This window comes from Scyliorhinus torazame, chromosome 8, assembly GCF_047496885.1.
Source record: "Scyliorhinus torazame isolate Kashiwa2021f chromosome 8, sScyTor2.1, whole genome shotgun sequence".
In the NCBI taxonomy this organism is placed as follows: Eukaryota; Metazoa; Chordata; class Chondrichthyes; order Carcharhiniformes; family Scyliorhinidae; genus Scyliorhinus; species Scyliorhinus torazame.
This window is the reverse complement of record NC_092714.1, coordinates 273,740,729-273,766,391: the sequence shown is the minus strand read 5'-3', so window position 1 is coordinate 273,766,391 and position 25,663 is coordinate 273,740,729. Positions and strand designations below refer to the sequence as shown.

General features: G+C 51.3%; 1 protein-coding gene across 1 annotated transcript in view; it reads right to left on the bottom strand.

Moving 5' to 3' along the window:
• Positions 1-3,667: 3,667 nt before the first annotated feature.
• The window catches only part of LOC140428659 (elongation factor 1-alpha 2), a 43,983-nt gene continuing 21,987 nt past the window's right edge, over positions 3,668-25,663 (bottom strand). The window contains exons 5-8 of the mRNA XM_072515344.1: positions 13,140-13,290; positions 8,785-9,041; positions 8,102-8,336; positions 3,668-4,010 (exon numbers count right to left, since the gene is read on the bottom strand). Coding sequence (XP_072371445.1) covers positions 3,880-4,010; positions 8,102-8,336; positions 8,785-9,041; positions 13,140-13,290 — 774 coding nt within the window. The 3' untranslated portion in view covers positions 3,668-3,879. The remainder of the gene's footprint in view (positions 4,011-8,101; positions 8,337-8,784; positions 9,042-13,139; positions 13,291-25,663) is intronic.

Below are 25,663 nucleotides of genomic sequence, written 5' to 3'. Positions count from 1 at the left end.
ATCTAGCCCCATGCTGTACCTGTCCTGGGAGTGTTTGGTCGGGCAGTGTAGAGGGAGCTTTACTCTGTATCTAACCCCGTGCTGTACCTGTCCTGGGAGTGTTTCATGGGGACAGTGTAAGACCATAAGACATAGGAGCGGACGTAAGGCCATTCGGCCCATCGAGTTAGCTCCACCATTCAATCATGGCTGATTTCAACTCCATTTACCCGCTCTCTCTCCATATCCCTTAATTCCTCGAGAAATCAAGAATTTATCAACTTCTGTCTTAAAGACACTCGACGTCCCGGCCTCCACTGCCCTCTGTGGCAATGAATTCCACAGACCCACCACTCTCTGGCTGAAGAAATTTCTCCTCATCTCTGTTCTAAAGTGACTCCCTTTTATTCTAAGGCTGTGCCCCCGGGTCCTAGCTAATGGAAACAGCTTCCCTACATCCACCCTATCGAAGCCATTCATTATCTTGTAAGTTTCTATTAGATCTCCCCTCAACCTCCTAAACTCCAATGAATATAATCCCAGGATCCTCAGACGTTCATCGTATGTTAGGCCTACCATTCCTGGGATCATCCGTGTGAATCTCCGCTGGACCCGCTCCAGTGCCAGTATGTCTTTCCTGAGGTGTGGGGCCCAAAATTGTACCTGTCCTGGGAGTGTTTCATGGGGACAGTGTAGAGGGAGCTTTACTCTGTATCTAACCCCGTGCTGTACCTGTCCTGGGAGTGTTTGATGGGGACAGTGTAGAGGGAGCTTTACTCTGTATCTAACCCTGTGCTGTACCTGTCCTGGGAGTGTTTGATGGGGACAGTGTAGAGGGAGCTTTACTCTGTATCTAACCCCGTGCTGTACCTCTCCTGGGAGTGATTGATGGGGACAGTGTAGAGGGAGCTTTACTCTGCATCTAACCCCGTGCTGTACCTGTCCTGGGAGTGTTTGATGGGGACCGGGTAGAGGGAGCTTTACCCTGTATCTAACCCCGTGCTGTACCTGTCCTGGGAGTGTTTGATGGGGACCGGGTAGAGGGAGCTTTACTCTGTATTTAACCCCGTGCTGTACCTGTCCTGGGAGTGTTAGATGTGGACAGTGTAGAGGGAGCTTTACTCTGTATCTAACCCCGTGCTGTACCTGTCCTGGGAATGTTTGATGGGGACAGTATAGAGGGAGCTTTACTCTGTATCTAACCCCGTGCTGTACCTGTCCTGGGAGTGTTTGATGGGGACAGTATAGAGGGAGCTTTACTCTGTATCTAACCCCGTGCTGTACCTGTCCTGGGAGTGTTTGATGGGGACAGTGTAGAGGGAGCTTTACTCTGTATCTAACCCCATGCTGTAACTCTCCTGGGAGTGTTTGATGGGGACAGTGTAGAGGGAGCTTTACTCTGTGTCTCAACCCGTGCTGTACCTGTCCTGGGGGTGTTTGATGGGGACAGTGTAGAGGGAGCTTTACTCTGTATCTAACCCCGTGCTGTACCTGTCCTGGGAGTGTTTGATGGGGACCGGGTACAGGGAGCTTTACTCTGTATTTAACCCCGTGCTGTACCTGTCCTGGGAGTGTTAGATGTGGACAGTGTAGAGGGTGCTTTACTCTGTATCTAACCCCGCGCTGTACCTGTCCTGGGAGTTTTTGATGGGGACAGTGTAGAGGGAGCTTTACTCTGTATCTAACCCCGCGCTGTACCTGTCCTGGGAGTATTTGATGGGGACAGTGTAGAGGGGGCTTTACTCTGTATCTAACCCCGTGCTGTACCTGTCCTGGGAGTGTTTGATGGGGACAGTGTAGAGGGAGCTTTATTCTGTATCTAACCCCGTGCTGTACCTGTCCTGGGGGTGTTTGATGGGGACCGGGTAGAGGGAGATTTACTCTGTATCTAACCCCGTGCTGTACCTGTCCTGGGAGTGTTTGATAGGGACCGGGTAGAGGGAGCTTTACTCTGTATCTAACCCCGTGCTGTACCTGTCCTGGGAGTGTTAGATGTGGACAGTGTAGAGGGAGCTTTATTCTGTATCTAACCCCGTGCTGTACCTGTCCTGGGGGTGTTTGATGGGGACCGGGTAGAGGGAGATTTACTCTGTATCTAACCCCGTGCTGTACCTGTCCTGGGAGTGTTTGATGGGGACCGGGTAGAGGGAGATTTACTCTGTATCTAACCCCGTGCTGTACCTGTCCTGGGAGTGTTTGATAGGGACCGGGTAGAGGGAGCTTTACTCTGTATCTAACCCCGTGCTGTACCTGTCCTGGGAGTGTTAGATGTGGACAGTGTAGAGGGTGCTTTACTCTGTATCTAACCCCGCTCTGTACCTGTCCTGGGAGTGTTTTATGGGGACAGTGTAGAGGGAGTTTTACTCTGTATCTAACCCCGCGCTGTACCTGTCCTGGGAGTGTTTGATGGGGACAGTGTAGAGGGAGCTTTACTCTGTATCTAACCCCGTGCTGTACCTGTCCTGGGAGTGTTTGATGGGGACAGTGTAGAGGGAGCTTTACTCTGTATCTAACCCCGTGCTGTACCTGTCCTGGGGATGTTTGATGGGGACCGGGTAGAGGGAGATTTACTCTGTATCTAACCCCGTGCTGTACCTGTCCTGGGAGTGTTTGATGGGGACCGGGTAGAGGGAGCTTTACTCTGTATCTAACCCCGTGCTGTACCTGTCCTGGGAGTGTTTGATGAGGACAGTGTAGAGGGAGCTTTACTCTGTATCTAACGCCGTGCTGCACCTGTCCTCGAGTGTTTGATGGGGACAGTGTAGAGGGAGCTTTACTCTGTATCGACAGCACAGAAATACGCCATTCGATGGAAATGGTTGATGTTGGTGTATTTGCTCCAAACAAGCCTCCTCACCCCCCCCCCCCCCCCCCCCCCCCATACATCTCAGCCAATCCTTCGATTTCCTTCACTCTCATGGCTTTACTGAGCTTCCCCATAATGCTTTGTGGCAGCAAGTTCCATATTCCACCCCAAGGTGTCACAAACGCCCATCTTAGTACTCGTCGGTACCGAGACCAGATTTTTATTTCTAAAAGTTGTTTTTGTTAAACTGAATTCAAGTTGCTCAAACTGCACCGATGGCGTTTAACCTCTCCGTTTACAGGATTCCGAATTGAGATAACGCTAACGCAACCTGTCATAACATGGGGATAAGCTGGTCATGGGACACTGATGGGACTGGGGGGTTTGATATTCCCAAAATTATGGTGAATACACACCCCCTCACCGAGGGGCAGGGTGGCCCCCTTTTACATCTGTGATGAATAATATCTGTAACTTTAATGTCATGATCCCTGTAAGACCGGAATTGGAACCCTGGGGGACTCCGCCGCCCCCCCCACCCCCCCCCCCCCCCGGTATAAGGTAATGTTCAGTGGGCAGCGTGTAGTGAGCACACTTCTCGGTAGCTGACTGGTTCTCTGCTAATTAAAGCCTTTGTATTACCGACCATCTCTCTCGAGTTATAATTGAGGCTTTCTCAACATCCTGTACAAAACCGGAGGGCTATGAACTTGGAGCTGCCTCCTGCAGGAGAGTAACTGCTCTCTGCTCTCGTTCTGTTGCATTGAACCTGTTCAGCTCGGTGGGCAGTCCTTTCTGGACCGGGGAATACAACCCTTAATCCTGGTTTGTCAAATCATAAGCGTTAATATTCTCAAGAAAGCAGACGTGGAGGCAGGGGGGTTTGTGTGGGTTGCATTGTTTATTGATAAAACTAACTGGGTACCTCACAACAGCTGAGACATGCTTTTCCTCTTAAAAAACTTCCATTGAACTTTAATAGTTAACATCCAGTCGTTTACCAATGCGCTTTCACAAGCAGAAGTACAGAAATGCCCTTTGGGGGCAGGGTGGATTTTGGGTGGTGTTGGTTTTGTGGTCTTGGGGCGTCCGATTCATTTGCTCTGAGCTTTCTGAGCCTTCTGTGCAGACTTGGTGACCTTCCCAGCAGTGATAGCTTTCTTCTCCACGTTCTTAATGACGCCCACAGCAACTGTCTGTCTCATGTCACGAACAGCGAAACGGCCTGGAAATCCAGATGGAGTTAGTCAGATTTAGGTCAGGGTAAATGATGAGAGGGCTGCTGGAGGATAGGACTTCCACAAACACCAGCAGTGACTCAGTCTGTAATCCTCTCGCCCATTACACAGGAAGGTAGGGGGTTCAAGAACCATCTCGGTGTGACTCGAGAATATAATCAGGACACGCAATGCAGTACTGAGGGAGTGTCGCACTGTCAGACGGTCAGTACTGAGGGAGTGCTGCACTGTCAGAGGGTCAGTACTTAGGGAGTGTCGCACTGTCAGAGGGTCAGTACTGAGGGAGTGCTGAACTGTCAGAGGGTCAGTACTGAGGGAGTGCCGCACTGTCAGAGGGTCAGTACTGAGGGAGCGCTGCACTGTCAGAGGGTCAGTACTGAGGGAGTGCTGCACTGTCAGAGGGTCAGTACTGAGGGAGTGCTGCACTGTCAGAGGGCCAGTACTGAGGGAGTGCTGCACTGTCATAGGGTCAGTACTGAGGCAGTGCTGCTCTGCCAGAGGGTCAGTGCTGAGGGAGTGCTGCACTGTCAGAGGGTCAGTACTGAGGGAGTGCTGCACTGTCAGAGGGTTAGTACTGAGGAAGTGCTGCACTGTCAGAGGGTCAGTGCTGAGGGAGTGCTGCACTGTCAGAGGGTCAGTACTGAGGGAGTGCTGCACTGTCAGAGGGTCAGTACTCAGGGAGTGCTGCACTGTCAGAGGGGCAGTACTGAGGGAGTGCTGCACTGTCAGAGGGTCAGTACCGAGGGAGCATCGCACTGTCAGAGAGTCAGTACTGAGGGAGTGCCGCACTGTCAGAGGGCCAGTACTGAGGGGGTGCTGCACTGTCAGAGGGTCAGTACTGAGGGAGTGCTGCACTGTCAGAGGGTCAGTACTGAGGGAGTGCCGCTCTGTCAGAGGGTCAGTACTGAGGGAGTGCTGCACTGTCAGAGGATCAGTACTGAGGGAGTGCTGCACTGTCAGAGGGTCAGTATTGAGGGAGTGCTGCACTGCCAGAGGGACAGTATTGAGGGAGTGCCACACTGTCAGAGGGTCAGTGCTGCACTGTCAGAGGGTCAGTACTGAGGGAGTGCCGCACTGTCAGAGGGTCAGTACTGAGGGAGTGCTGCACTGCTTGAGGGTCAGTACTGAGGGAGTGCTGCACTGTCAGAGGGTCAGTACTGAGGGAGTGCTGCACTGTCAGAGGGTCAGTGCTGAGGGAGTGCTGCACTGTCAGAGGGTCAGTACTGAGGGAGTGCTGCACTGTCAGAGGGTCAGTACTGAGGGAGTGCTGCACTGTCAGAGGGTCAGTGCTGAGGGAGTGCCGCACTGTCAGAGGGTCAGTACTGAGGGAGTGCTGCACTGTCAGAGGGGCAGTACTGAGGGAGTGCTGCACTGTCAGAGGGTCAGTACCGAGGGAGCATCGCACTGTCAGAGGGTCAGTACTGAGGGAGTGCCGCACTGTCAGAGGGTCAGTACTGAGGGGGTGCTGCACTGTCAGAGGGTCAGTACTGAGGGAGTGCTGCACTGTCAGAGGGTCAGTACTGAGGGAGCGCAGCACTGTCAGAGGGTCAGTACTGAGGGAGAGCTGCACTGTCAGAGGGTCAGTACTGAGGGAGTGCTACACTGTCAGAGGGTCAGTACTGAGGGAGTGCCGCTCTGTCAGAGGGTCAGTACTGAGGGAGTGCTGCACTGTCAGAGGGTCAGTACTGAGGGAGTGCCGCTCTGTCAGAGGGTCAGTACTGAGGGAGTGCTGCACTGTCAGAGGGTCAGTACTGAGGGAGTGTCGCACTGTCAGAGGGTCAGTACCGAGGGAGCATCGCACTGTCAGAGAGTCAGTACTGAGGGAGTGCCGCACTGTCAGAGGGTCAGTACTGAGGGGGTGCTGCACTGTCAGAGGGTCAGTACTGAGGGAGTGCTGCACTGTCAGAGGGTCAGTACTGAGGGAGCGCAGCACTGTCAGAGGGTCAGTACTGAGGAAGAGCTGCACTGTCAGAGGGTCAGTACTGAGGGAGTGCCGCTCTGTCAGAGGGTCAGTACTGAGGGAGTGCTGCACTATCAGAGGGTCAGTACTGAGGGAGTGCTGCACTGTCAGAGGGTCAGTACTGAGGGAGTGCTGCATGGTCAGAGGGTCAGTATTGAGGGAGTGCCACACTGTCAGAGGGTCAGTGCTGCACTGTCAGAGGGTCAGTACTGAGGGAGTGCCGCACTGTCAGAGGGTCAGTACTGAGGGAGTGCTGCACTGCTTGAGGGTCAGTACTGAGGGAGTGCTGCACTGTCAGAGGGTCAGTACTGAGGGAGTGCTGCACTGTCAGAGGGTCAGTACTGAGGGAGGGCTGCACTGTCAGAGGGTCACTACTGAGGGAGTGTTGCATGGTCAGAGGGTCAGTATTGAGGGAGTGCTGCACTGTCAGAGGGTCAGTACTGAGGGAGTCCTGCACTGTCAGAGGGTCAGTACTGAGGGAGTGCTGCACTGTCAGAGGGTCAGTACTGAGGGAGTGCTGCACTGTCAGAGGGTCAGTGCTGAGGGAGTGCTGCACTGTCAGAGGGTCAGTACTGAGGGAGTGCTGCACTGTCAGAGGGTCAGTACTGAGGGAGTGCCGCTCTGTCAGAGGGTCAGTACTGAGGGAGTGCTGCACTGTCAGAGGGTCAGTACTGAGGGAGTGTCGCACTGTCAGAGGGTCAGTACTGAGGGAGTGCCGCACTGTCAGAGGGTCAGTACTGAGGGAGTGCCGCTCTGTCAGAGGGTCAGTACTGAGGGAGTGCTGCACTGTCAGAGGGTCAGTACTGAGGGAGTGTCGCACTGTCAGAGGGTCAGTACTGAGGGAGTGCCGCACTGTCAGAGGGTCAGTACTGAGGGAGTGCTGCACAGTCAGAGGGTCAGTACTGAGGGAGTGCTGCACTGTCAGAGGGTCAGTACTGAGGGAGTGCTGCACTGTCAGTGGGTCAGTTCTGAGGGAGTGCTGCACTGTCAGAGGGTCAGTACTGAGGGAGTGCTGCACTGTCAGAGGGTCAGTACTGAGGGAGTGCTGCACTGTCAGAGGGTCAGTACTGAGGGAGTGCTGCACTGTCAGAGGGTCAGTACTGAGGGAGCGCTGCATTGAAACAGGTGCTTTGTATTGGATGAGATATTAAGCTGTGGCTCCTTTCTGCTTTCTCAGATCAGTATAAAAGCTTTTACATTCAGAACCAGAATTCATTCCTTTGTTGTAGCCAATATTTCTCACATACACTGCTCAGCATGTTACTCTCATATTGCTGTTTGTGAGAGCTTACGCTGCTCAAATTGGTTGTAATGTTCCTACAAAATCTGGCCAATAGAGTTCAACATGGATAATTGTGAGGTAGAATAAAATTGCAGCTTATTATCTGGAAACTTCTGAATGCTTCAGTTTAGGGCAGCAGGGTTGCACAGTGGTTAGCACTGTTGCTTCACAGCTCCAAGGTCCCAGGTTCGATTCCCGGCTTGGGTCACTGTCTGTGCGGAGTCTGCACATCCTCCCCGTGTCTGCGTGGGTTTCCTCCGGGTGCTCCGGTTTCCTCCCACAGTCCAAAGACGTGCAGGTTAGGTGGATTGGCTGTGCTAAATTGCCCTTAGTGTCCAAAAAGGTTAGGTGGGGTTACTGGGCTACGGGGATAGGGTGGAGGTGTGGGCTTAAGTGGGCTGCTCCTTCCAGGTGCTGATGCAGACTCGATGGGCCGAATGGCCACCTTCTGCACTGTAAATTCTATGATTGCATGTTTTCAAGCAGCACGTATGGCGAAGGGGATCAAAGGATATGGGGGGGGAAGGTGGGATTAGGGTATTGAGTTGGGTAATCAGCCAGGAAAGGGCGGAGCAGGCTCGAAGGGCTGAATGGCCTCCTTCTGCCCCTATTTTCTATGTTTGTATGTCTACTCCTAGTTCTAATGCTGTAGCGTAATCCTATCAGATTAGTCATTATTTCATTGAATGGCAGAGCTGACTCGATGGGCCGAATGGCCTGCTTCTGCTCCTACACATTATGGTCCCATTATTTTGACATTGACTATGTTTGAGAAGTACTTCATTGGCTTCAAATGGATTGTCCTGTGGTCTCTGTAGCGACATGTTGATACTCACCAAGGGGGGGATACTTGGAAAAGCTCTCCACACACATTGGTTTCCCGGGAGACATCTCCACAATGGCAGCATCCCCAGACTTTAGGGTTTTGGGATTGTCCTCCAGCTTCTTGCCCGAACGACGGTCGATCTTTTCCTTCAGCTCTGCAAATTTGCAGGCGATATGGGCGGTGTGACAATCAATCACAGGGGAGTAACCAGCACTGATATGGCCAGGGTGGTTCAGAATGATCACCTGGGGGGAAACAGACACAGGTATCGTTATCTCCACTCAAAACTAAACAATACAAAAGGTACAGCATAGTCCGGGTTCCTGCTCCACACAGCCTCCTCCTTTAATAGAGGTGAAGGGAGTCAGATGAGTAACACAAAGAAGATGTTTACTTATAATACAGACTATTTACAAAGGGCCCCGGTTGAACCTCTCTCTCTCTGTCGGTCGGTTCCTATCTGGATGACCTTATATACATGGTATCAGTCCTGTAGTTAGCGGGGGAGCGTGTACTCCTCGAGCCACACGGGGAAAACAATCAAGCCTGTGCCCTGTGTTCCGTGCAGGGTATTACACCTCCCACTTGCTTCGTTTCACCCTATCAGCTTAACTCTCTATCCTTTCTCCCTCGAGTGTTTATTCAGCTTCCCTCTGAAATCTCTCTGTGTTAATCACCTCAGGCACTACCCACCTGGGCAGTGAAGGTGCAGGCTTCCGTGGGAGGGTCGTTCTTGCTGTCTCCGCACACATTGCCACGGCGGACGTCCTTGACCGACACGTTCTTCACGTTGAAGCCCACATTGTCACCGGGCATGGCCTCGGACAAGGCTTCGTGATGCATCTCCACCGACTTCACCTCTGTTGTGATGTTGACTGGGGCGAAGGTCACCACCATGCCGGGTTTCAGCACACCCGTCTCCACCCGGCCAACAGGAACTGTACCAATGCCTGTCAACAAACCGCAAATGACCAACAATGTCACCACAGTGCCAACTTTACATAGGAGAAGAATTTGAAAATTAGGGTTAGAGTTCTGGTTAGGAATAGGGTTAGGGATAAGGTTAGGCTACGGGTTTGATGATAATTATGGACAGGGTTAGGATCAGTGCTCAGGGTATTCTGTGTTTGGAGGCTCAGTGCAGGGTCTCCACATTGAGGGAGGCTCCACATGGTGGGGGTGCTCCACAATGAGTGGGGGTCTCTAGTCTGGGGGCATGGCTCTGCGATCGAGAGTCTCAAGGTTGGGGGCTTACATTTCTCTCTCATGGTGTGGACTCAGATGCATGTAGCCCCTGGACTTGCATTTCTCAGCAGCACATCAACAGCCGCTCATTCTAAACACATGAGCCATTGGAATGGCTAGCTATTCCACTATGGAGACCATCACAGTCACAGCTCATTGCTTGCCCGCCCATGCCTGATGTTCAGCCATGGAATACTTTTCAGTCAGGATGACCCAATCATGATTCAGAGCAAAGTAACCAAGCTCGTCCCACTTTTTAGCCCAGGGACCCAATCTCTGAGCCTCCCCACCCCCCCAAACCAAGTCATACACGCCATGCCACCTCCATAGTCATTCACCCGCTATGGGCAGACCTCAGGAGCCATGTGAAGTTGTGAAAAATAAATTTCGAGTAATCTAATACTCTCACTCCTACATGCTTGACAGTGAAAAAATCCCATTCATAAAAGGCACCCAAATCTTTCAAAACAAAAGTATATTATAAAATAATATTAAATATTAAACATCTATTTAACTAACCATATCAAAGACAATTAATCATTTAGTAGTTTCTCTAAGCCATCAGTCAAACCGTGAACTTAGAACCACCTAAGGTTCCACCTAATGGCAGGAAAAGGCCATTTGTATTTTCTATTATTCCCTTTTCTTCCCATGTACTGAATGATCTGTTGAGCTGCTCGCAGAAAAATATTTTTCACTGTACCTAGGTACACGGGACAATAAACAAACACAATCCAATTTAACCCTTCGAGTTGTGCAAGTTATTTCCATTTAAATACTATACTGTTTTTCTTCTGGACAAGTTAATATTTTCCCACATTGTACTCCATCGACTAGGTTTTGCTCACTCCTGGAGTCGGTCTATAGGCCTTTACAGACTCTCGGCCTCTTCTGGATAATTTCCTTTCCTCTATTTTAGTGTCATTGGCAGATTTAGCTGCCAGATATTCAGTTCCTTCAGTCAAGTCATTGACATAGATTGTAAATACTTCAAGCCCCAGACCTCCACTGGTCACAGCTGTTGGGAAAACCATAATCATATCTTCACAAAGTGTATTTTTCTTTTAAAATGCGGAAGGCTATTGCGTTATTTGGACATTTGGATTGTTTTTACAAAGAGGTCATAAGTTCACCTTTGAACTTGGAGCAACGATGCCTTTTCGAGAAATCACCTGACCTCCCCTGGTATTTGAATTAGAACATACAGTGCAGAAGGAGGCCATTCGGCCCATCGAGTCTGCACCGACCCACTTAACCCCTCACTTCCACCCTATCCCCGTGACCCAATAACACCCTAACCTTTTTGGACACTAAGGGCAATTTATCATGGCCAATCCACCTAACCTGCACGTCCTTGGACTGTGGGAGGAAACCGGAGCACCCGGAGGAAACCCACACGCACACAGGGAGAACGTGCAGACTCCGCACAGACAGTGAGCCAGCGGGGAATCGAACCTGGGGTCTTGGCGCTGTGAAGCCACAGTGCTAGCCACTTCTGCTACCGTGCTGCCCACTGAAGGGGAAGAGCAGATTGTATTTTGCACTGCAAATTATTTAAATTGTTTTGGGGGGAAAACAGGTTTAAAAGCAAAGACCAGTGATTTAAGGTGTCAGCTGAGAATCGTCTTCTCAGTGGAACTAGTCTATCGTTGGAAACCTGGAGGCTGAGACAAGAGGGGTTGTTCCAGCTCTATGTTCTTCCCCACCCCAAAGCTCCACTGGTGAGAACCTCCAGACATCTACTGGGAGCAGCAGCCCGTCTGGTTTCCCTGGGTTTCTGTGGCCATTAGCACCCGGTTTCCCTGGGTTTCTGTGGCCGTTAGCACCTGGTTTCCCTGGGTTTCTGTGGCCGTTAGCACCCGGTTTCCCTGGGTTTCTGTGGCCGTTAGCACCCGGTTTCCCTGGGTTTCTGTGGCCATTAGCACCCGGTTTCCCTGGGTTTCTGTGGCCGTTAGCACCCGGTTTCCCTGGGTTTCTGTGGCCATTAGCACCCGGTTTCCCTGGGTTTCTGTGGTCATTAGCACCCGGTTTCCCTGGGTTTCTGTGGCCGTTAGCACCCGGTTTCCCTGGGTTTCTGTGGCCATTAGCACCTGGTTTCCCTGGGTTTCTGTGGCCATTAGCACCTGGTTTCCCTGGGTTTCTGTGGCCATTAGCACCTGGTTTCCCTGGGTTTCTGTGGCCGTTAGCACCCGGTTTCCCTGGGTTTCTGTGGCCATTAGCACCTGGTTTCCCTGGGTTTCTGTGGCCATTAGCACCCGGTTTCCCTGGGTTTCTGTGGCTATGACTCATCTTTCATTCTCACTCCACACTTTCTCATTTCCCACTTTCTCTGTTAGCTTTGACAAAGTCATCGGACTCGAAACATTCGCTCTTTTCTCTCCCTACAGATGCTGCCAGACCTGCTGAGATCTTCCAGCATTTTCTCTCCTTAACTTTATCCTTTATTTTATAAAGCCTATCTTCCAAGGCCCATCGCTGCAGAGACCTTGGGCATAATTTTCTCACCGTGTTGCGCGGCCATCTTGCGGCGCCCGATGCAATCTATATTGCGCCCTTGTTGGGCGAGATACAGATAGTGATATTTAAATGAGCCATTCGCTCATTTAAATATCTCAATGCCGTATTCACCCAGCCCCTGGGAGTCTACAACCATGCCTTGTAGGCGTCAACCGGGCGGTGCTTAATCGTCGACCAGATGCAATGGTACCTCGGGGGGGGGGGGGGGTCTCAGAGGCCATTAGAGCCCCCAGGGTGGTCGGTACAGAGAAGGGTATTCTCTGGCACTCCCTCTGGCACCCAGGCATCTTGGCACTGCCAACCTGGCACCCAGGCAATGGAACCCTCACCGGACCTTTGAGGAGCCAGTCCTTCTGGCGACCTTATCTCCCCACTGCTGGAAACCTTTCCAAGTGTAACCTCAACAGGGAGAAACCCCCCAAAATTTAGCTCAGTGCCATTGAAACAGCCACCAAACGTGTGAGATTCTTCCAGTGAACCATGCCCTGTATCCGTTTGTCCTTTGTGTGTTTGTGTGTGTGTGTTTTGGAGTATTTTCAAAAAGTGATAGGTGGTTACATTTCCAGAGTACAGCTGTGTGTTTACCAGTTCTTGCAACTAAAGATGTTTTGTTTTATAATAAATCAATCATTCTGAATTGATTGAAAGGAGCTGCTGTCTCTTTTATTCTGGGTCTAATTGTAGTGAAGGTAAATAATTGGCCATTTTGGTGAGTGAATTAATCTTTCAAACGATTGGTATGCTTTGCGGAGCAGTGGGATTAGATAGACTGCACACTCCATCCTCGTCATACAACAGCTTGCCTGCCCAAAAAGACCTATTTATCTCAACTCTCTGCTTCCTGGTAGCTAACCAATCCTTTATCCATGCTAATATGTTACCCCTGCACCATATAATCCAATCCTGTGTCGTAAGCTCTGACGTGGCACCTTATCAATTACCTTCTGGATAAATATGCCACATCTACAAGTTCCCCTTTATCAACCCTGCACGTGACTTCCTCAAAAAACTTTGATAAATTAATTAACACAATTTCCCTTTCACAAACTCTTCCTGATCCCATTACGATTTTCTAAGTATCCTGCTATGACCTCCTTAATAATAGGTTCTAGCAATTTCCCTTGGATAGATGTAGTTTCCTGCTTTCTGTCGCTCCCTGCCTTTCCTTTCTTGGTCCCAGACACCATTCCGGACTCTGCAAAAATCTGGCCCCAGATCTCCCACCACCCAAGCCGCCGTTCCCGATGCTGTTGCCCCTGCTCCTAACCCCAAAGCTGGATACTTACCTCCAATCTTGTAAACATCCTGAAGGGGCAGGCGCAGAGGTTTGGAGATGGGACGAGTCGGGGGAAGAATAGTATCGAGAGCTTCCAGTAGTGTCACCCCATTGGCGTTACCCTCCTTGCGTTCGACCTTCCATCCTTTGAACCATGGCATCTATCGGCAGAAAGAACAGGGGTCAGGGCAAACGATTTGCCGCAACACTTGATGCATTTCTGATCGCAATCTGTTCTGAATGTGTTCCATCTCTCACGGCACCTTTCAAATAACTTTTGACTGAAATCTTCTGATTCTCCCTCCCCATGTCCTAATAAAGTCCCACTCCTTCACCCCGCTCAGTTGGCCGTTCCTCATACATCAATCGGACAGTTGGGGGTCAATGATTATTCATCCATTAAGTGCACTACACGACCAAGACCGATCTGTTTTTTATCCCATATTCACACACTCTGCTTTCCCAGCTGGAGTTTGCTTGGGGATTTACTGGATTCATATTTCCCCTCCTCCCCTGGGGCTGGTTTAGCACACTGGGCTAAATTGCTGGCTTTGAAAGCAGACCAAGGAAGGCCAGCAGCATGGTTCAATTCCCGTACCAGCCTCCCCGAACAGGCGCCGGAATGTGGCGACTAGGTGCTTTTCACAGTAACTTCATTTGAAGCCTACTTGTGACAATAAGCGATTTTCATTCATTTCATTTCATTTTCATTGCATTTCACTTTCCTGAGGCATGTTTTACGTGACCACTCTTGCCGCCACAACTGGGACCAGGTAACCAGGCAGCGTGCACTAGACACTAATAGTTTGTTTCAACGATCGGGCTGCGGCAGAGTGTGAGGCCAGATAGCCAGAGGAGCAGCCCCAAACCCCCCCAACTGTACACCCATGTCCCACAGGTTAAGTGGAGGGAATGATCCCATTCACACCTTCCCATTGTTGCCTCCCAAAAACCAACTTGGCGGAGAGTAGGTGAGCTGGGAGTGACTGCCCTTGACATCAAGGCCACACTTGACCGAGTTTGGCATCGAGGAGCCCGAGCAAAACTGGAGTTAATGGGGATCAGGGAAAGCCCCTCCACTGGTTGGATACATACCGAGCACAAAGGAAGATGGATTTTAGATATATTGTGTTATTTAGTACAGTAAGGGTTAAAAGCCTGGGTGAGAGTGTGTTTGACTGCTGCAGTCACGTTTTTTAAAGAATCTTGGTTTGAAAGACAACAAAGCTTTCAGGAGCCTGCGGTGCAATTAGCCATTGTAAAAGTTTCCGAGGTTCGGTACTGAAGGAGTGCTGCACTGTCAGAGGGTCAATACTGAGGCAACCCCGGGGCGCCCCGCTGCTACTTCTGCGGGCAGGTCAAGCACCCCCGCCAGCGCTGCCCGGCCCACGCATCCACCTGCAAGGGATGCGGCAAAAAGGGCCATTTTGTGGGGGTATGTCAGGCCCGAGCGGTGGCCGTGGTCTCCAGCAGCGAATGCGGACCGCAACCACAAACTTCTCCACGGGCCCAGTGCGGCCAGCGGGCGCCGCCACCTCCATATCCCAGGGCCACGTGCGGACCCTGGGCGCCGCCATCTTGTTCCGCGGACGCCATGCTGGAGGGATGGGTGCCGCCATTTTGTGCACCCCCAGCCATGTGCGACCAATGGGAGAAGCCATCTTGGATGAACCCCCAGGACCCCAGCTCGCCTGACCACACACTGCCTGACCAGAACTCTCAACTACTGCGATTGGCCTCGGTGACTCTGGATCAGTCTCGACCTCGAACACTCTCAACCGCTACGACGACCGTTTTCATCAACGGGCACGAGACGTCCTGCCTAATCGACTCTGGGAGCACGGAGAGCGCCATACACCCCGACACGGTAAGGCACTGTTCCCTCCTCATCCACCCCGTTAATCAAAAAATCTCCATGGCCTCCGGTTCACACACAGTGGTAAAGGGGTTTTGTGTAGCGAACCTCACAGTCCAGGGAAGGGAGTTCAAAAATTTTCGTCTCTACGTCCTTCCCCACCTCTGCGCGGCTACACTCCTGGGTTTAGACTTCCAGTGTAACCTTCAAAGTCTGACCTTCCAATTCGGCGGCCCTATGACCCCCCCTTACTGTCTGCAGCCTCGCGACCCTGAAGGTCGACCCGCCTTCCCTGTTTGCGAACCTCACCCCGGATTGCAAACCCGTCGCCACCAGGAGTAGACGGTACAGTGCCCAGGACCGGATCTTTATTAGGTCAGAGGTCCAAAGGCTACTGAGGGAAGGGGTCATTGAAGCCAGTAACAGCCCCTGGAGAGCTCAAGTACTGGTGGTAAAGACCGGGGAGAAGCATAGGATGGTCATCGACTACAGTCAGACCATCAACAGGTTTACGCAGCTGGACGCGTACCCTCTCCCCCCGCATATCCGACCTGGTAAACAGGATCGCGCATTATAAGGTCTTCTCCACGGTGGATCTCAAGTCCGCCTACCCACCAGCTCCCCATCCGCACTAGTGACCGCAAGTACACTGCCTTCGAGGAAGTTGAGCGGCTCTATCACTTCTTAAGGGTTCCCTTTGGTGTCACCAACGGGGTCTCGGTGGTCTTCCAACGCAAGATGGACCGAATGGTTGACCGAGACGGTTTACAGGCAACATTCCCGTATCTCGATAATGTCACCATCTGCGGCCACGACCAGCAGGACCACGACACCAACCTCCGAAAATTTCTCCAGACCGCTAAGATCCTTAACCTTACATACAACAAGGATAAATGCGTGTTTAGCACTGACCGTCTAGCCATTCTCGGCTACGTAGTGCGAAATGGAGTTATAGGCCCCTACCCTGAACGCATGCGCCCCCTTATGGAGTTCCCCCTCCCTCACTGCTCCAAGGCCCTGAAACGCTGCCTAGGGTTTTTTAGCTACTACGCCCAGTGGGTCCCCAACTATGCGGACAAGGCCCGTCCCCTGATCCAATCCACAGCTTTTCCCCTGTCTATAGAGGCCCGCCAGGCCTTCAGCCGCATCAAAGCAGACATTGCAAAGGCCACGATGCATGCCATCGGCGAGTCCCTCCCCTTCCAGGTCGAGAGCGATGCGTCCGACGTAGTTCTGGCGGCCACCCTCAACCAAGCGGGCAGACCCGTGGCCTTCTTCTCCCGTACCCTCCATGCTTCCGAAATCCGCCACTCCTCAGTCAAAAAGGAGGCCCAGGCCATAGTAGAAGCTGTGCGACATTGGAGGCATTACCTGGCCGGCAGGAGATTCACTCTCCTCACTTACCAATGGTCGGTTCCTTTCATGTTCGATAATGCACAGCGGGGCAAGATAAAAAAATGACCAGATCTTGCGGTGGAGGATCAAACTCTCCACCTACGAGATCTTGTATCGTCCCGAGAAGCTAAACGAGCCTCCTGATGCCCTGTCCCGTGGCACATGTGCCACCGCACAAGTGGACCACCTCCCAGCCCTCCACGAAGACCTCTGCCACCCGGGGGTCACTCGCTTTTTCCTTTTCGTCAAGACCCGCAACCAGCCCTACTCCATCGAGGAGGTCAGGACTGCCACCAGGGACTGTCAAATCTGCGCGGAGTGCAAACCGCACTTCTACCGGCCAGAGAGAGCGCACCTGATAAAGGCTTCCTGTCCCTTTGAACGCCTCAGCATGGACTTCAAAGGCCCCCTCCCCTCCACCGACCGCAACACGTACTTCCTGAACGTGATTGATGAGTACTCCCGGTTCCCATTCGCCATTCCCTGCCCCGACATGACCGCAGCCGCCGTCATCAAGGCCCTCCACAGTATCTTTGCACTGTTCGGTTTCCCCACGTACACACACAGTGATAGGGGGTCCTCCTTTATGAACGACAAACTGCGTCAATTCCTGCTCAGCAAGGGCATCACCTCGAGCAGAACGACCAGTTACAACCCCCGGGGTAACGGACAGGTAGAGAGGGAGAACGGAACGGTCTGGAAGACCATCCTACTGGCCCTACAGTCCAGGAGCCTCCCAGTCTCCCGCTGGCAAGAAATCCTCCCGGATGCCCTCCACTCCATCCGGTCACTACTTTGTACGACCACCAATCAAACACCTCACGAATGTCTCCTTGTCTTCCCCAGGAAGTCCTTCTCTGGGACCTCGCTCCCGACCTGGCTGGCAGCACCCGGACCCATCCTGCTCCGAAAACACATGCGGGCGCACAAGTCGGACCCGTTGGTCGAGAGGGTCCATCTGCTCCATGCCAACCCCCAGTACGCCTACGTGGCGTACCCCGACGGCCGACAAGATACGGTCTCCCTACGGGACCTGGCGTCTGCCGGAACTCCACACACATTCCAGCCACCAGTCCCACCCTCCCCTCCACCGCAGCACCTTACAGGAGGATCGGTCCTTCCGCCGCCCCCGTTTAGACCCACACATCCACCGACGCCCCCCCGCAGGCGCTCCCTTAACAGGTCAGCCGTTTTCCCCACCAGCGTCATCTAGGGGTACCGAAGCTGCCATGGAGATCGAAGCCACGCTCCCGGAGTCACAGACGCCCGAGCCTCCACCGGAGTAACCACAGAGGCTCCGACGATCACAGAGGACGACCAGGGCCCCCGATCGACTGATTGCTTCATTTTAACCGTAATCTGTAAATATAAACCACCAGATGTACATAGCTACCAGACTTGTAAATAGTTACTAAACACTGTACGGAGGTATTACGGTACCTCCATAACTAATTATACCATGTTGTTATGTTTTGTAGTTTCTGGCCACCACCCCCGCCGGATTTTTTTTAACAGGGGGTGAATGTGGTATTATAGGTATTACGGTACCTGAGAGGCTAAAGCACCATTGGTAGAACCTGTATGCTTTCTATTGGCTAGAGTGTATAATAGCTCCGCCCTGACAGGCGGGGTATAAGAACCCGTGCCGCCCCAGCAGCCCTCATTCTGTACCTGAGCTGCTGGGGGAAACATCTAGCTTATTAAAGCCTTCAGTTGGACTACACCCTCGCTTTAGTGGTCATTGATCGTGCATCACCTGGGAACACTACCACTTGGAGGTTCCCCTCCAAGTCACTCACCATCGGCGTTCTTTCACCGTTGCTGGGTGAAAACCCTGGAACTCGCTGCCTAACAGCACAGTGAGTGTACCTACACCACATGGATTGCAGGGACTCATCACCACCTTCTCAAGAACAATTAGGGATGGGCAATAATTGCTGGCCCAGCCAGAGCAACAAAATCCTGCGAAAAAATAAAAGTAATCTCTGTACCAGCAGTGGACACCAAGTCGGGTCCCCGCATGTCTGCAATGATGGGATGGGCTGCACACTGCACCTGCTCTGGTTCAGTGCGTGGTATACTTTTTTGGGAGGGCCACGAAGAATCCAGCAAGAGTTTGTCGAGTCAAAAGAAAATAACTTAATTACAATTGTATGTATACAGCAGCAGTAGTTCTTCGCCACTGCTTTACTCCTCTAGCTGGTACCACACTGGCCAGCTCTATTTATGCAGGTGAAACTGCCAATGATTCCCCCCCCCCTCTTTGGGGGAGCTCATACACCCGAAGACACAAGCAGCCTTCCGTGCTCGGTGGGCACCGCAGGGGTTGGGTTGCTTTATCGACCCCAGTTTTCACATTTTGATTTAATGTTTTTTAAGCTTCCGTTCCTCTTTGTTGTTTTTGGGCTGTGCTCCTTTTAGGGGCGGCCCCTTTTAAGTTATACCTCAGTTAATTTCTGTTCTTCTATTTAGTTGACTGGCCCTTAAACACATTATGGAATACCCAATAATCCCCAGCTGAGAGCTTTCAGGCAGGTTACAGCATCACTCATTTTGGTTTCTGGGTTCAATTAAGCTCCTCTCGAGAGAGAGCATTTCTCAGACTGACCCGTGCAGTACTGAGGGCATGCTGCACTGTGAGACAGTGCCATCTTTCACACAGGACCACTCAACTGCAGCCCCCCCCTCTGCCCGAAAGCAGCATAGGAGTGGCAGGGTCCTCCCCAGTGTCCCGGCCAATATTTCCCAGCGGGATTCAACCCCACAATTTCCGATGTTTAATTTTCTGCGGATGAGAATTAATGAAAAGTGAACTGAACTGAAGGAGGTCTCTGGATAACCGATTTATGCGCTGAAACGTTTGCACACCCTTCTGAAAATAGATGAGCGGTGACATTAACCGTGTGAAATGAGAGCTAATTGTTCAGCCATCTCACTCAGGGATGAGCCATAAGATGCTTTTAGCTCCTTCCTTTCATCACAGAAATATCTTACTGACAGGCTGATATCAGACACCCACGATCTGATCTCTTATTTCCCTCGAGCCCCGCAATGCGAGGGGGATGGGTAACTCAATGGAATTAAAAAGGTGTCAGGTGCGAGCGACCATTTTGAGCAGGCTGCTTATCGACGGGACAGATTCCACGCATGTAAAATGGCTTCCCGCTCTCTCGCTCTCTCTCAGCATTCCCGACACTGAGTGAACAGCAGACACTCGGCAACAGCCAGCCACCCCACCCCCCCTAGCAACTGACCATCAGCTACGAGCTGGAGAATGACACTGCATTCTAATTAATTAAACTCTCCTTCACTCCCACTGCAGAAAGACAGAGGATGATTTCCGCAGTTAATTAAAACCCAGGTGATTTAATATCAGGAACACTCCAGAGATCAACAAAGTCCTTTTTCCAGCTGAGTCCCAGCCTTTTATTTTTGTTTTTATAAATTTAGAGTCCCCAATTCTTTTCTTTTCCAATTAAGGGGCAATTTATTGTGGCCAATCCACCTACCCTGCACATCTTTGGGTTGTGGGGGTGAAACCCACGCAAACACGGGGAGAATGTGCAAACTCCGCACGGACAGTGACCCAGAGCCGGGATCGAACCCGGGTCCTCAGCGGCGTGAGGCAGCAGTGCTAGCCACTGCGCCACCGTGCTGCCCCTTGATGCGACCATCAATTCACACGAGACGGAGAGTTGAAGTGAACAGTGGTTTTAATCAGCTAGAACTGTGCCTGCCTGCGACTGCTCTGTACTGAGAGCCGCCTACAGGCTGCAGATCTCTATACCTCCCCCGAGGGGGCGGAGCCACAGGCGGAGCCCACAAGGGCATCAACATAATACAATACAATGTAATGCAATTACAATGGTGAATGGTAGCAGTAATAAGTCCCAGCCTTTGACTGGAGTTTCTAAAGAATCTTTCCTGTCAATCCTCAAAGATATTGGAACAGAATTCAAAGATGGATGCAACTTTTGGTTTTAAAACTTGCCCGCAGTAGACAATAATGACCTCAGAGTGGGGTGGAGAGTCCATGTCATTAACAAGAGCACCATTCGAAAGGGATCAATAGCCAGGTTTCTAATGACTCTTTCAGGCAATAATAGAACATAGAACATAGAACAATACAGCGCAGTACAGGCCCTTCGGCCCACGATGTTGCACCGAAACAAAAGCCATCCAACCTACACTATGCCATTATCATCCATATGTTTATCCAATAAACTTTTAAATGCCCTCAATGTTGGCGAGTTCACCACTGTAGCAGGTAGGGCATTCCACGGCCTCACTACTCTTTGCGTAAAGAACCTACCTCTGACCTCTGTCCTATATCTATTACCCCTCAGTTTAAAGTTATGTCCCCTCGTGCCAGCCATATCCATCCGTGGGAGAAGGCTCTCACTGTCCACCCTATCCAACCCCCTGATCATTTTGTATGCCTCTATGAAGTCTCCTCTTAACCTTCTTCTCTCCAACGAAAACAACCTCAAGTCCATCAGCCTTTCCTCATAAGATTTTCCCTCCATACCAGGCAACATCCTGGTAAATCTCCTCTGCACCCGCTCCAAAGCCTCCACGTCCTTCCTATAATGCGGTGACCAGAACTGTACGCAATACTCCAAATGCGGCCGTACCAGAGTTCTGTACAGCTGCAACATGACCTCCCGACTCCGGAACTCAATCCCTCTACCAATAAAGGCCAACACTCCATAGGCCTTCTTCACAACCCTATCAACCTGGGTGGCAACTTTCAGGGATCTATGTACATGGACACCTAGATCCCTCTGCTCATCCACACTTTCAAGAACTTTACCATTAGCCAAATATTCCGCATTCCTGTTATTCCTTCCAAAGTGAATCACCTCACACTTCTCTACATTAAACTCCATTTGCCACCTCTCGGCCCAGCTCTGCAGCTTATCTATATCCCTCTGTAATCTGCTACATCCTTCCACACTATCGACAACACCACCGACTTTAGTATCGTCTGCAAATTTACTCACCCACCCTTCTGCGCCTTCCTCTAGGTCATTGATAAAAATGACAAACAGCAACGGCCCCAGATCAGATCCTTGTGGTACTCCACTTGTGACTACTCCATTCTGAACATTTCCCATCAACCACCACCCTCTGTCTTCTTTCAGCTAGCCAATTTCTGATCCACATCTCTAAATCACCCTCAATCCCCAGCCTCCGTATTTTTTGCAATAGCCTACCGTGGGGAACCTTATCAAACGCTTTGCTGAAATCCATATACACCACATCAACTGCTCTACCCTCGTCTACCTGTTCAGTCACCTTATCAAAGAACTCAATAAGGTTTGTGAGGCATGACCTACCCTTCACAAAGCCATGCTGACTATCCTTGATCATATTATTCCTATCTAGATGATTATAAATCTTGTCTCTTATAATCCCCTCCAAGACTTTACCCACTACAGACGTGAGGCTCACCGGCCTATAGTTGCCGGGGTTGTCTCTGCTCCCCTTTTTGAACAAAGGGACCACATTTGCTGTCCTCCAGTCCTCTGGCACTATTCCTGTAGCCAATGATGACATAAAAATCAAAGCCAAAGGTCCAGCAATCTCTTCCCTGGCCTCCCATAGAATCCTAGGATAAATCCCATCAGGTCCCGGGGACTTATCTATTTTCAACCTGTCCAGAATTGCCAACACCTCTTCCCTATGTACCTCAATGCCATCTATTCTATTAGCCTGGGGCTCAGCATTCTCCTCCACAACATTATCTTTTTCCTGAGTGAATACTGACGAAAAATATTCATTTAGTATCTCGCCTATCTCTTCAGACTCCACACACAATTTCCCATCCCTGTCCTTGACTGGTCCTACTCTTTCCCTAGTCATTCGCTTATTCCTGACATACCTATAGAAAGCTTTTGGGTTTTCCTTGATCCTTCCTGCCAAATACTTCTCATGTCCCCTCCTTGCTCGTCTTAGCTCTCTCTTTAGACCCTCCCTCGCTACCTTGTAACTATCCATCGCCCCAACCGAAACTTCACACTTCATCTTCACATAGGCCTCCTTCTTCCTCTTAACAAGAGATTCCACTTCCTTGGTAAACCACGGTTCCCTCGCTCGACGCCTTCCTCCCTGTCTGACCGGTACATACTTATCAAGAACACGCAGTAGCTGATCCTTGAACAAGCCCCACTTATCCAGTGTGCCCAACACTTGCAGCCTACTTCTCCACCTTATCCCCCCCAAGTCACGTCTAATGGCATCATAATTGCCCTTCCCCCAGCTATAACTCTTGCCCTGCGGTGTATACTTATCCCTTTCCATCATTAACGTAAACAAATAATATTGCAGAGCTATTCCAGGTCATAACAGCTCACAGGGACAGCACGGTGGCACAGTGGCTAGCACTGCGGCCTCACAACGCCGAGTCTCAGGTTCGATCCCGGCTCTGGGTCACTGTCCGTGTGGAGTTTGCACATTCTCCCTGTGTTTGCTTGGGTTTGGCCCCCACAACCCAAAGATGTGCAGGGTAGGTGGATTGGCCTCAATAAATTGACCCTTAATTGGAAAAACTGAATTGGGTACTCTAAAGTTATTTTTTTTAAAAACAGCTCACAGCATAAACAACTTCTCATCTCCCCTCTTTTTTTTTGCCAAATATCCAAAAGGTGTGTCCCTACCAACCCATCAGCCGGTTTCTCCTGGTTTACTCCCAGCAAAGTCGTTCACGTTGACAGTGATGCTCTTGCATCTGAGTCAGAAGGTTATAGCTTAGCACCCCATCAAGTACTTGAATACATAACCATGGCTGACGCTCCCAGTGCAGGTACTGAGGGAATGCTGCATCATGGAATGTGCCATCGTTCAGACGAGTCATTAAACAAGGCCCCAGCTGCTCTCCCAGGTAGACATAAAAAAAATCCCACAGCATTACGGCGAAGAAAAACAGGAGTTTTCCCCGGTGTCTTTGCAAATATTGGTTCCTCAACTTACATCGCTAAAACAGATTGCCATTAACCCATCACCGTTTGTGGGGATGTAGTGTGCAGAAATTAGCTGCCGCGTTTCCTACATTATAACAGTGACTCCACTTCAAAAATACTTTGTTGACTCTAAAGATCTTTGAGGCGTGTTAAGGCAGTGACAGGCGCCATATAAATGTAACTCTTTCTTCAGCAGAGGATCTGCTGACATTTTTACAGAAAGGTAACTGATCGGGTGACAAGATTGGCCCAGGAGCCAGGCTTCTGGAATGTTCCCTGCGGCTGCCTGACCCATCAGACCTCATCTTTTTATAACCACCACCTGACGGCATGAGTCCATTTCAGGCAGCGAGCTGGGTTGAGTTGTACTCTGAAGCTGACGGGCTGAGTAATCCACGGCCATTCCTACCCCATTAGTGTTTGTGAACTTGCAAGTCAAAGAATCAGGACGCTGAGCGGAAACTGGTTTCAGATGTCATGGGGTGACTGACGCTGTTTGTGAGATTCCTGAGCTGATAAAAATAAAGATGGACACGCTTCATACCATCTATGGGCACTTGGCTCAGCCCCTTCAGATACATCGCCCGTGACGCCCTCTACATGTGTAAAAATACACGGGTAGGGCTTCTCTTTACGTGTCAGTGAGTGAACACACACACACCGTAAAATGTCAACTTCTACCTGGGTGCTGTCAGAAACAGCTGGACGCCATTCAGCCCCTTCAATCTGTTTTGCCATTCAATCAGATCACGGAAGATCGGCACATCTACTCCATTTATCCAACTTTGTGCCCTAAATCCCTCAACCCCCCCTTACCCAACAGGAATGTAGCAATCTCCGTCCTGACAGCCCCAAGTAATCCCAAGCATTTTGCGGGGGAGTGAGTTCTCCATTTCCACCATCCTTTGTGCGAAGAATTGCTTTCCTGGCACCTCGCCTGAACATCCTGGCTCTAATTTAACCATTCGGCCCTCTTATTCTTCATTCCTCCACCACACAAAATAATTTCCCTCTATCAACATTACCAAATCCTTATTAATATTTTAACCACCTCACTCACATCACCTCCAATGTCCAATACTGAAGGACAAGCCCAGTCTGTGCACTAAGAAAACTCTCCTGTTTTTCTTCGCTGTGGGATTTTTATTTTCTTTTAAAAGGGTAGGTGGTGGCATAATGGTGTTGCCACTGGATGAGCAATCCAGAGACCCAGGGTAACGCTCTGGGTACCCGGGTTCGAATACCACCACTGCAGATGGTGAAATTTGAATTCAGTAAAAAGTCTAATGATAACCACAAAACCATTGTCGATTCTTGTAAACCCCCATCTGTTCACTAATGTCCTTTAGGGAAGTAAATCTGCCGTCCTTACCTGACCTGGCCTACATGTGACTCCAGACCCACACAAGGGGCGGGATTCTCCGACCCCCCGCTGGGAAAACCGGCGCTAACCAGTGCGGCGTCAACAGCCCCCAAAAGTGAGGGATTCTCCACTTTCTCGGGGGCGAGGTAGACGGCGGAGTGGTTGGCGACACTCCAGCTGGCGCGGACCGGCCAGCGTATTTCCGCGCATGTGCGGGGGTTCCCTTCTCCGCCCCGGCCCCTGGGCAATATGGCAGAGCCCGACAGGGGCACCGCGTGGAGGAAAGAAGGCCCCCCCCCCCCACAGAACCAGCCCTCCCGCAGATCGGAGGGCCCCGATCGCGAGCCAGGTCACCGTGGGGGTCCCCCTCAGTGTCGGATTCCCCCCCCCCCCCCCCCCACCGCCCCCCAGGACCGCCCCCGCACACTTACCTGCCAGGTCTCGCCAAGTGTGAGGTGAGTAATTCACGCCGGCGGGACTGGGCAAAAGTTGACGGCCACTCAGCCCATCGGGGCTTGGAGAATCGCTGGGGTGGGGGCCTGTCAACGGCCCCCGACCGGCGTGGCGGGAATCCCACCGACCCCTGAAAAACGGTGCCAGAGAATAGGGAAGCCGGCGTCGGGGCGTTGTGGCGGAATTCGCGCCTCCCCCCGGGGATTCTCCGAACCGGTGGGGGGTGGGGGGGGGGGGGGGGGGGCGGAGAATCCCGGCCAGGATCTGCTCAGACGAGGAGGAATGTAACAGACATCTAGACACTGAGACGCCCTTGTAAGAACGGGATATGGCGCTCGACTCATCGATCGACAGTTCCAACGCGCCACAGCGAAAAACCGCACCGACCTCCTCAGAAGACAAACATGGGACACAACCGACAGAATACCCTTCGTCGTCCAGTACTTCCCGGAGCGGAGAAACTACGTCATCTTCTTCACAGCCTTCAACACGTCATCGATGAAGAT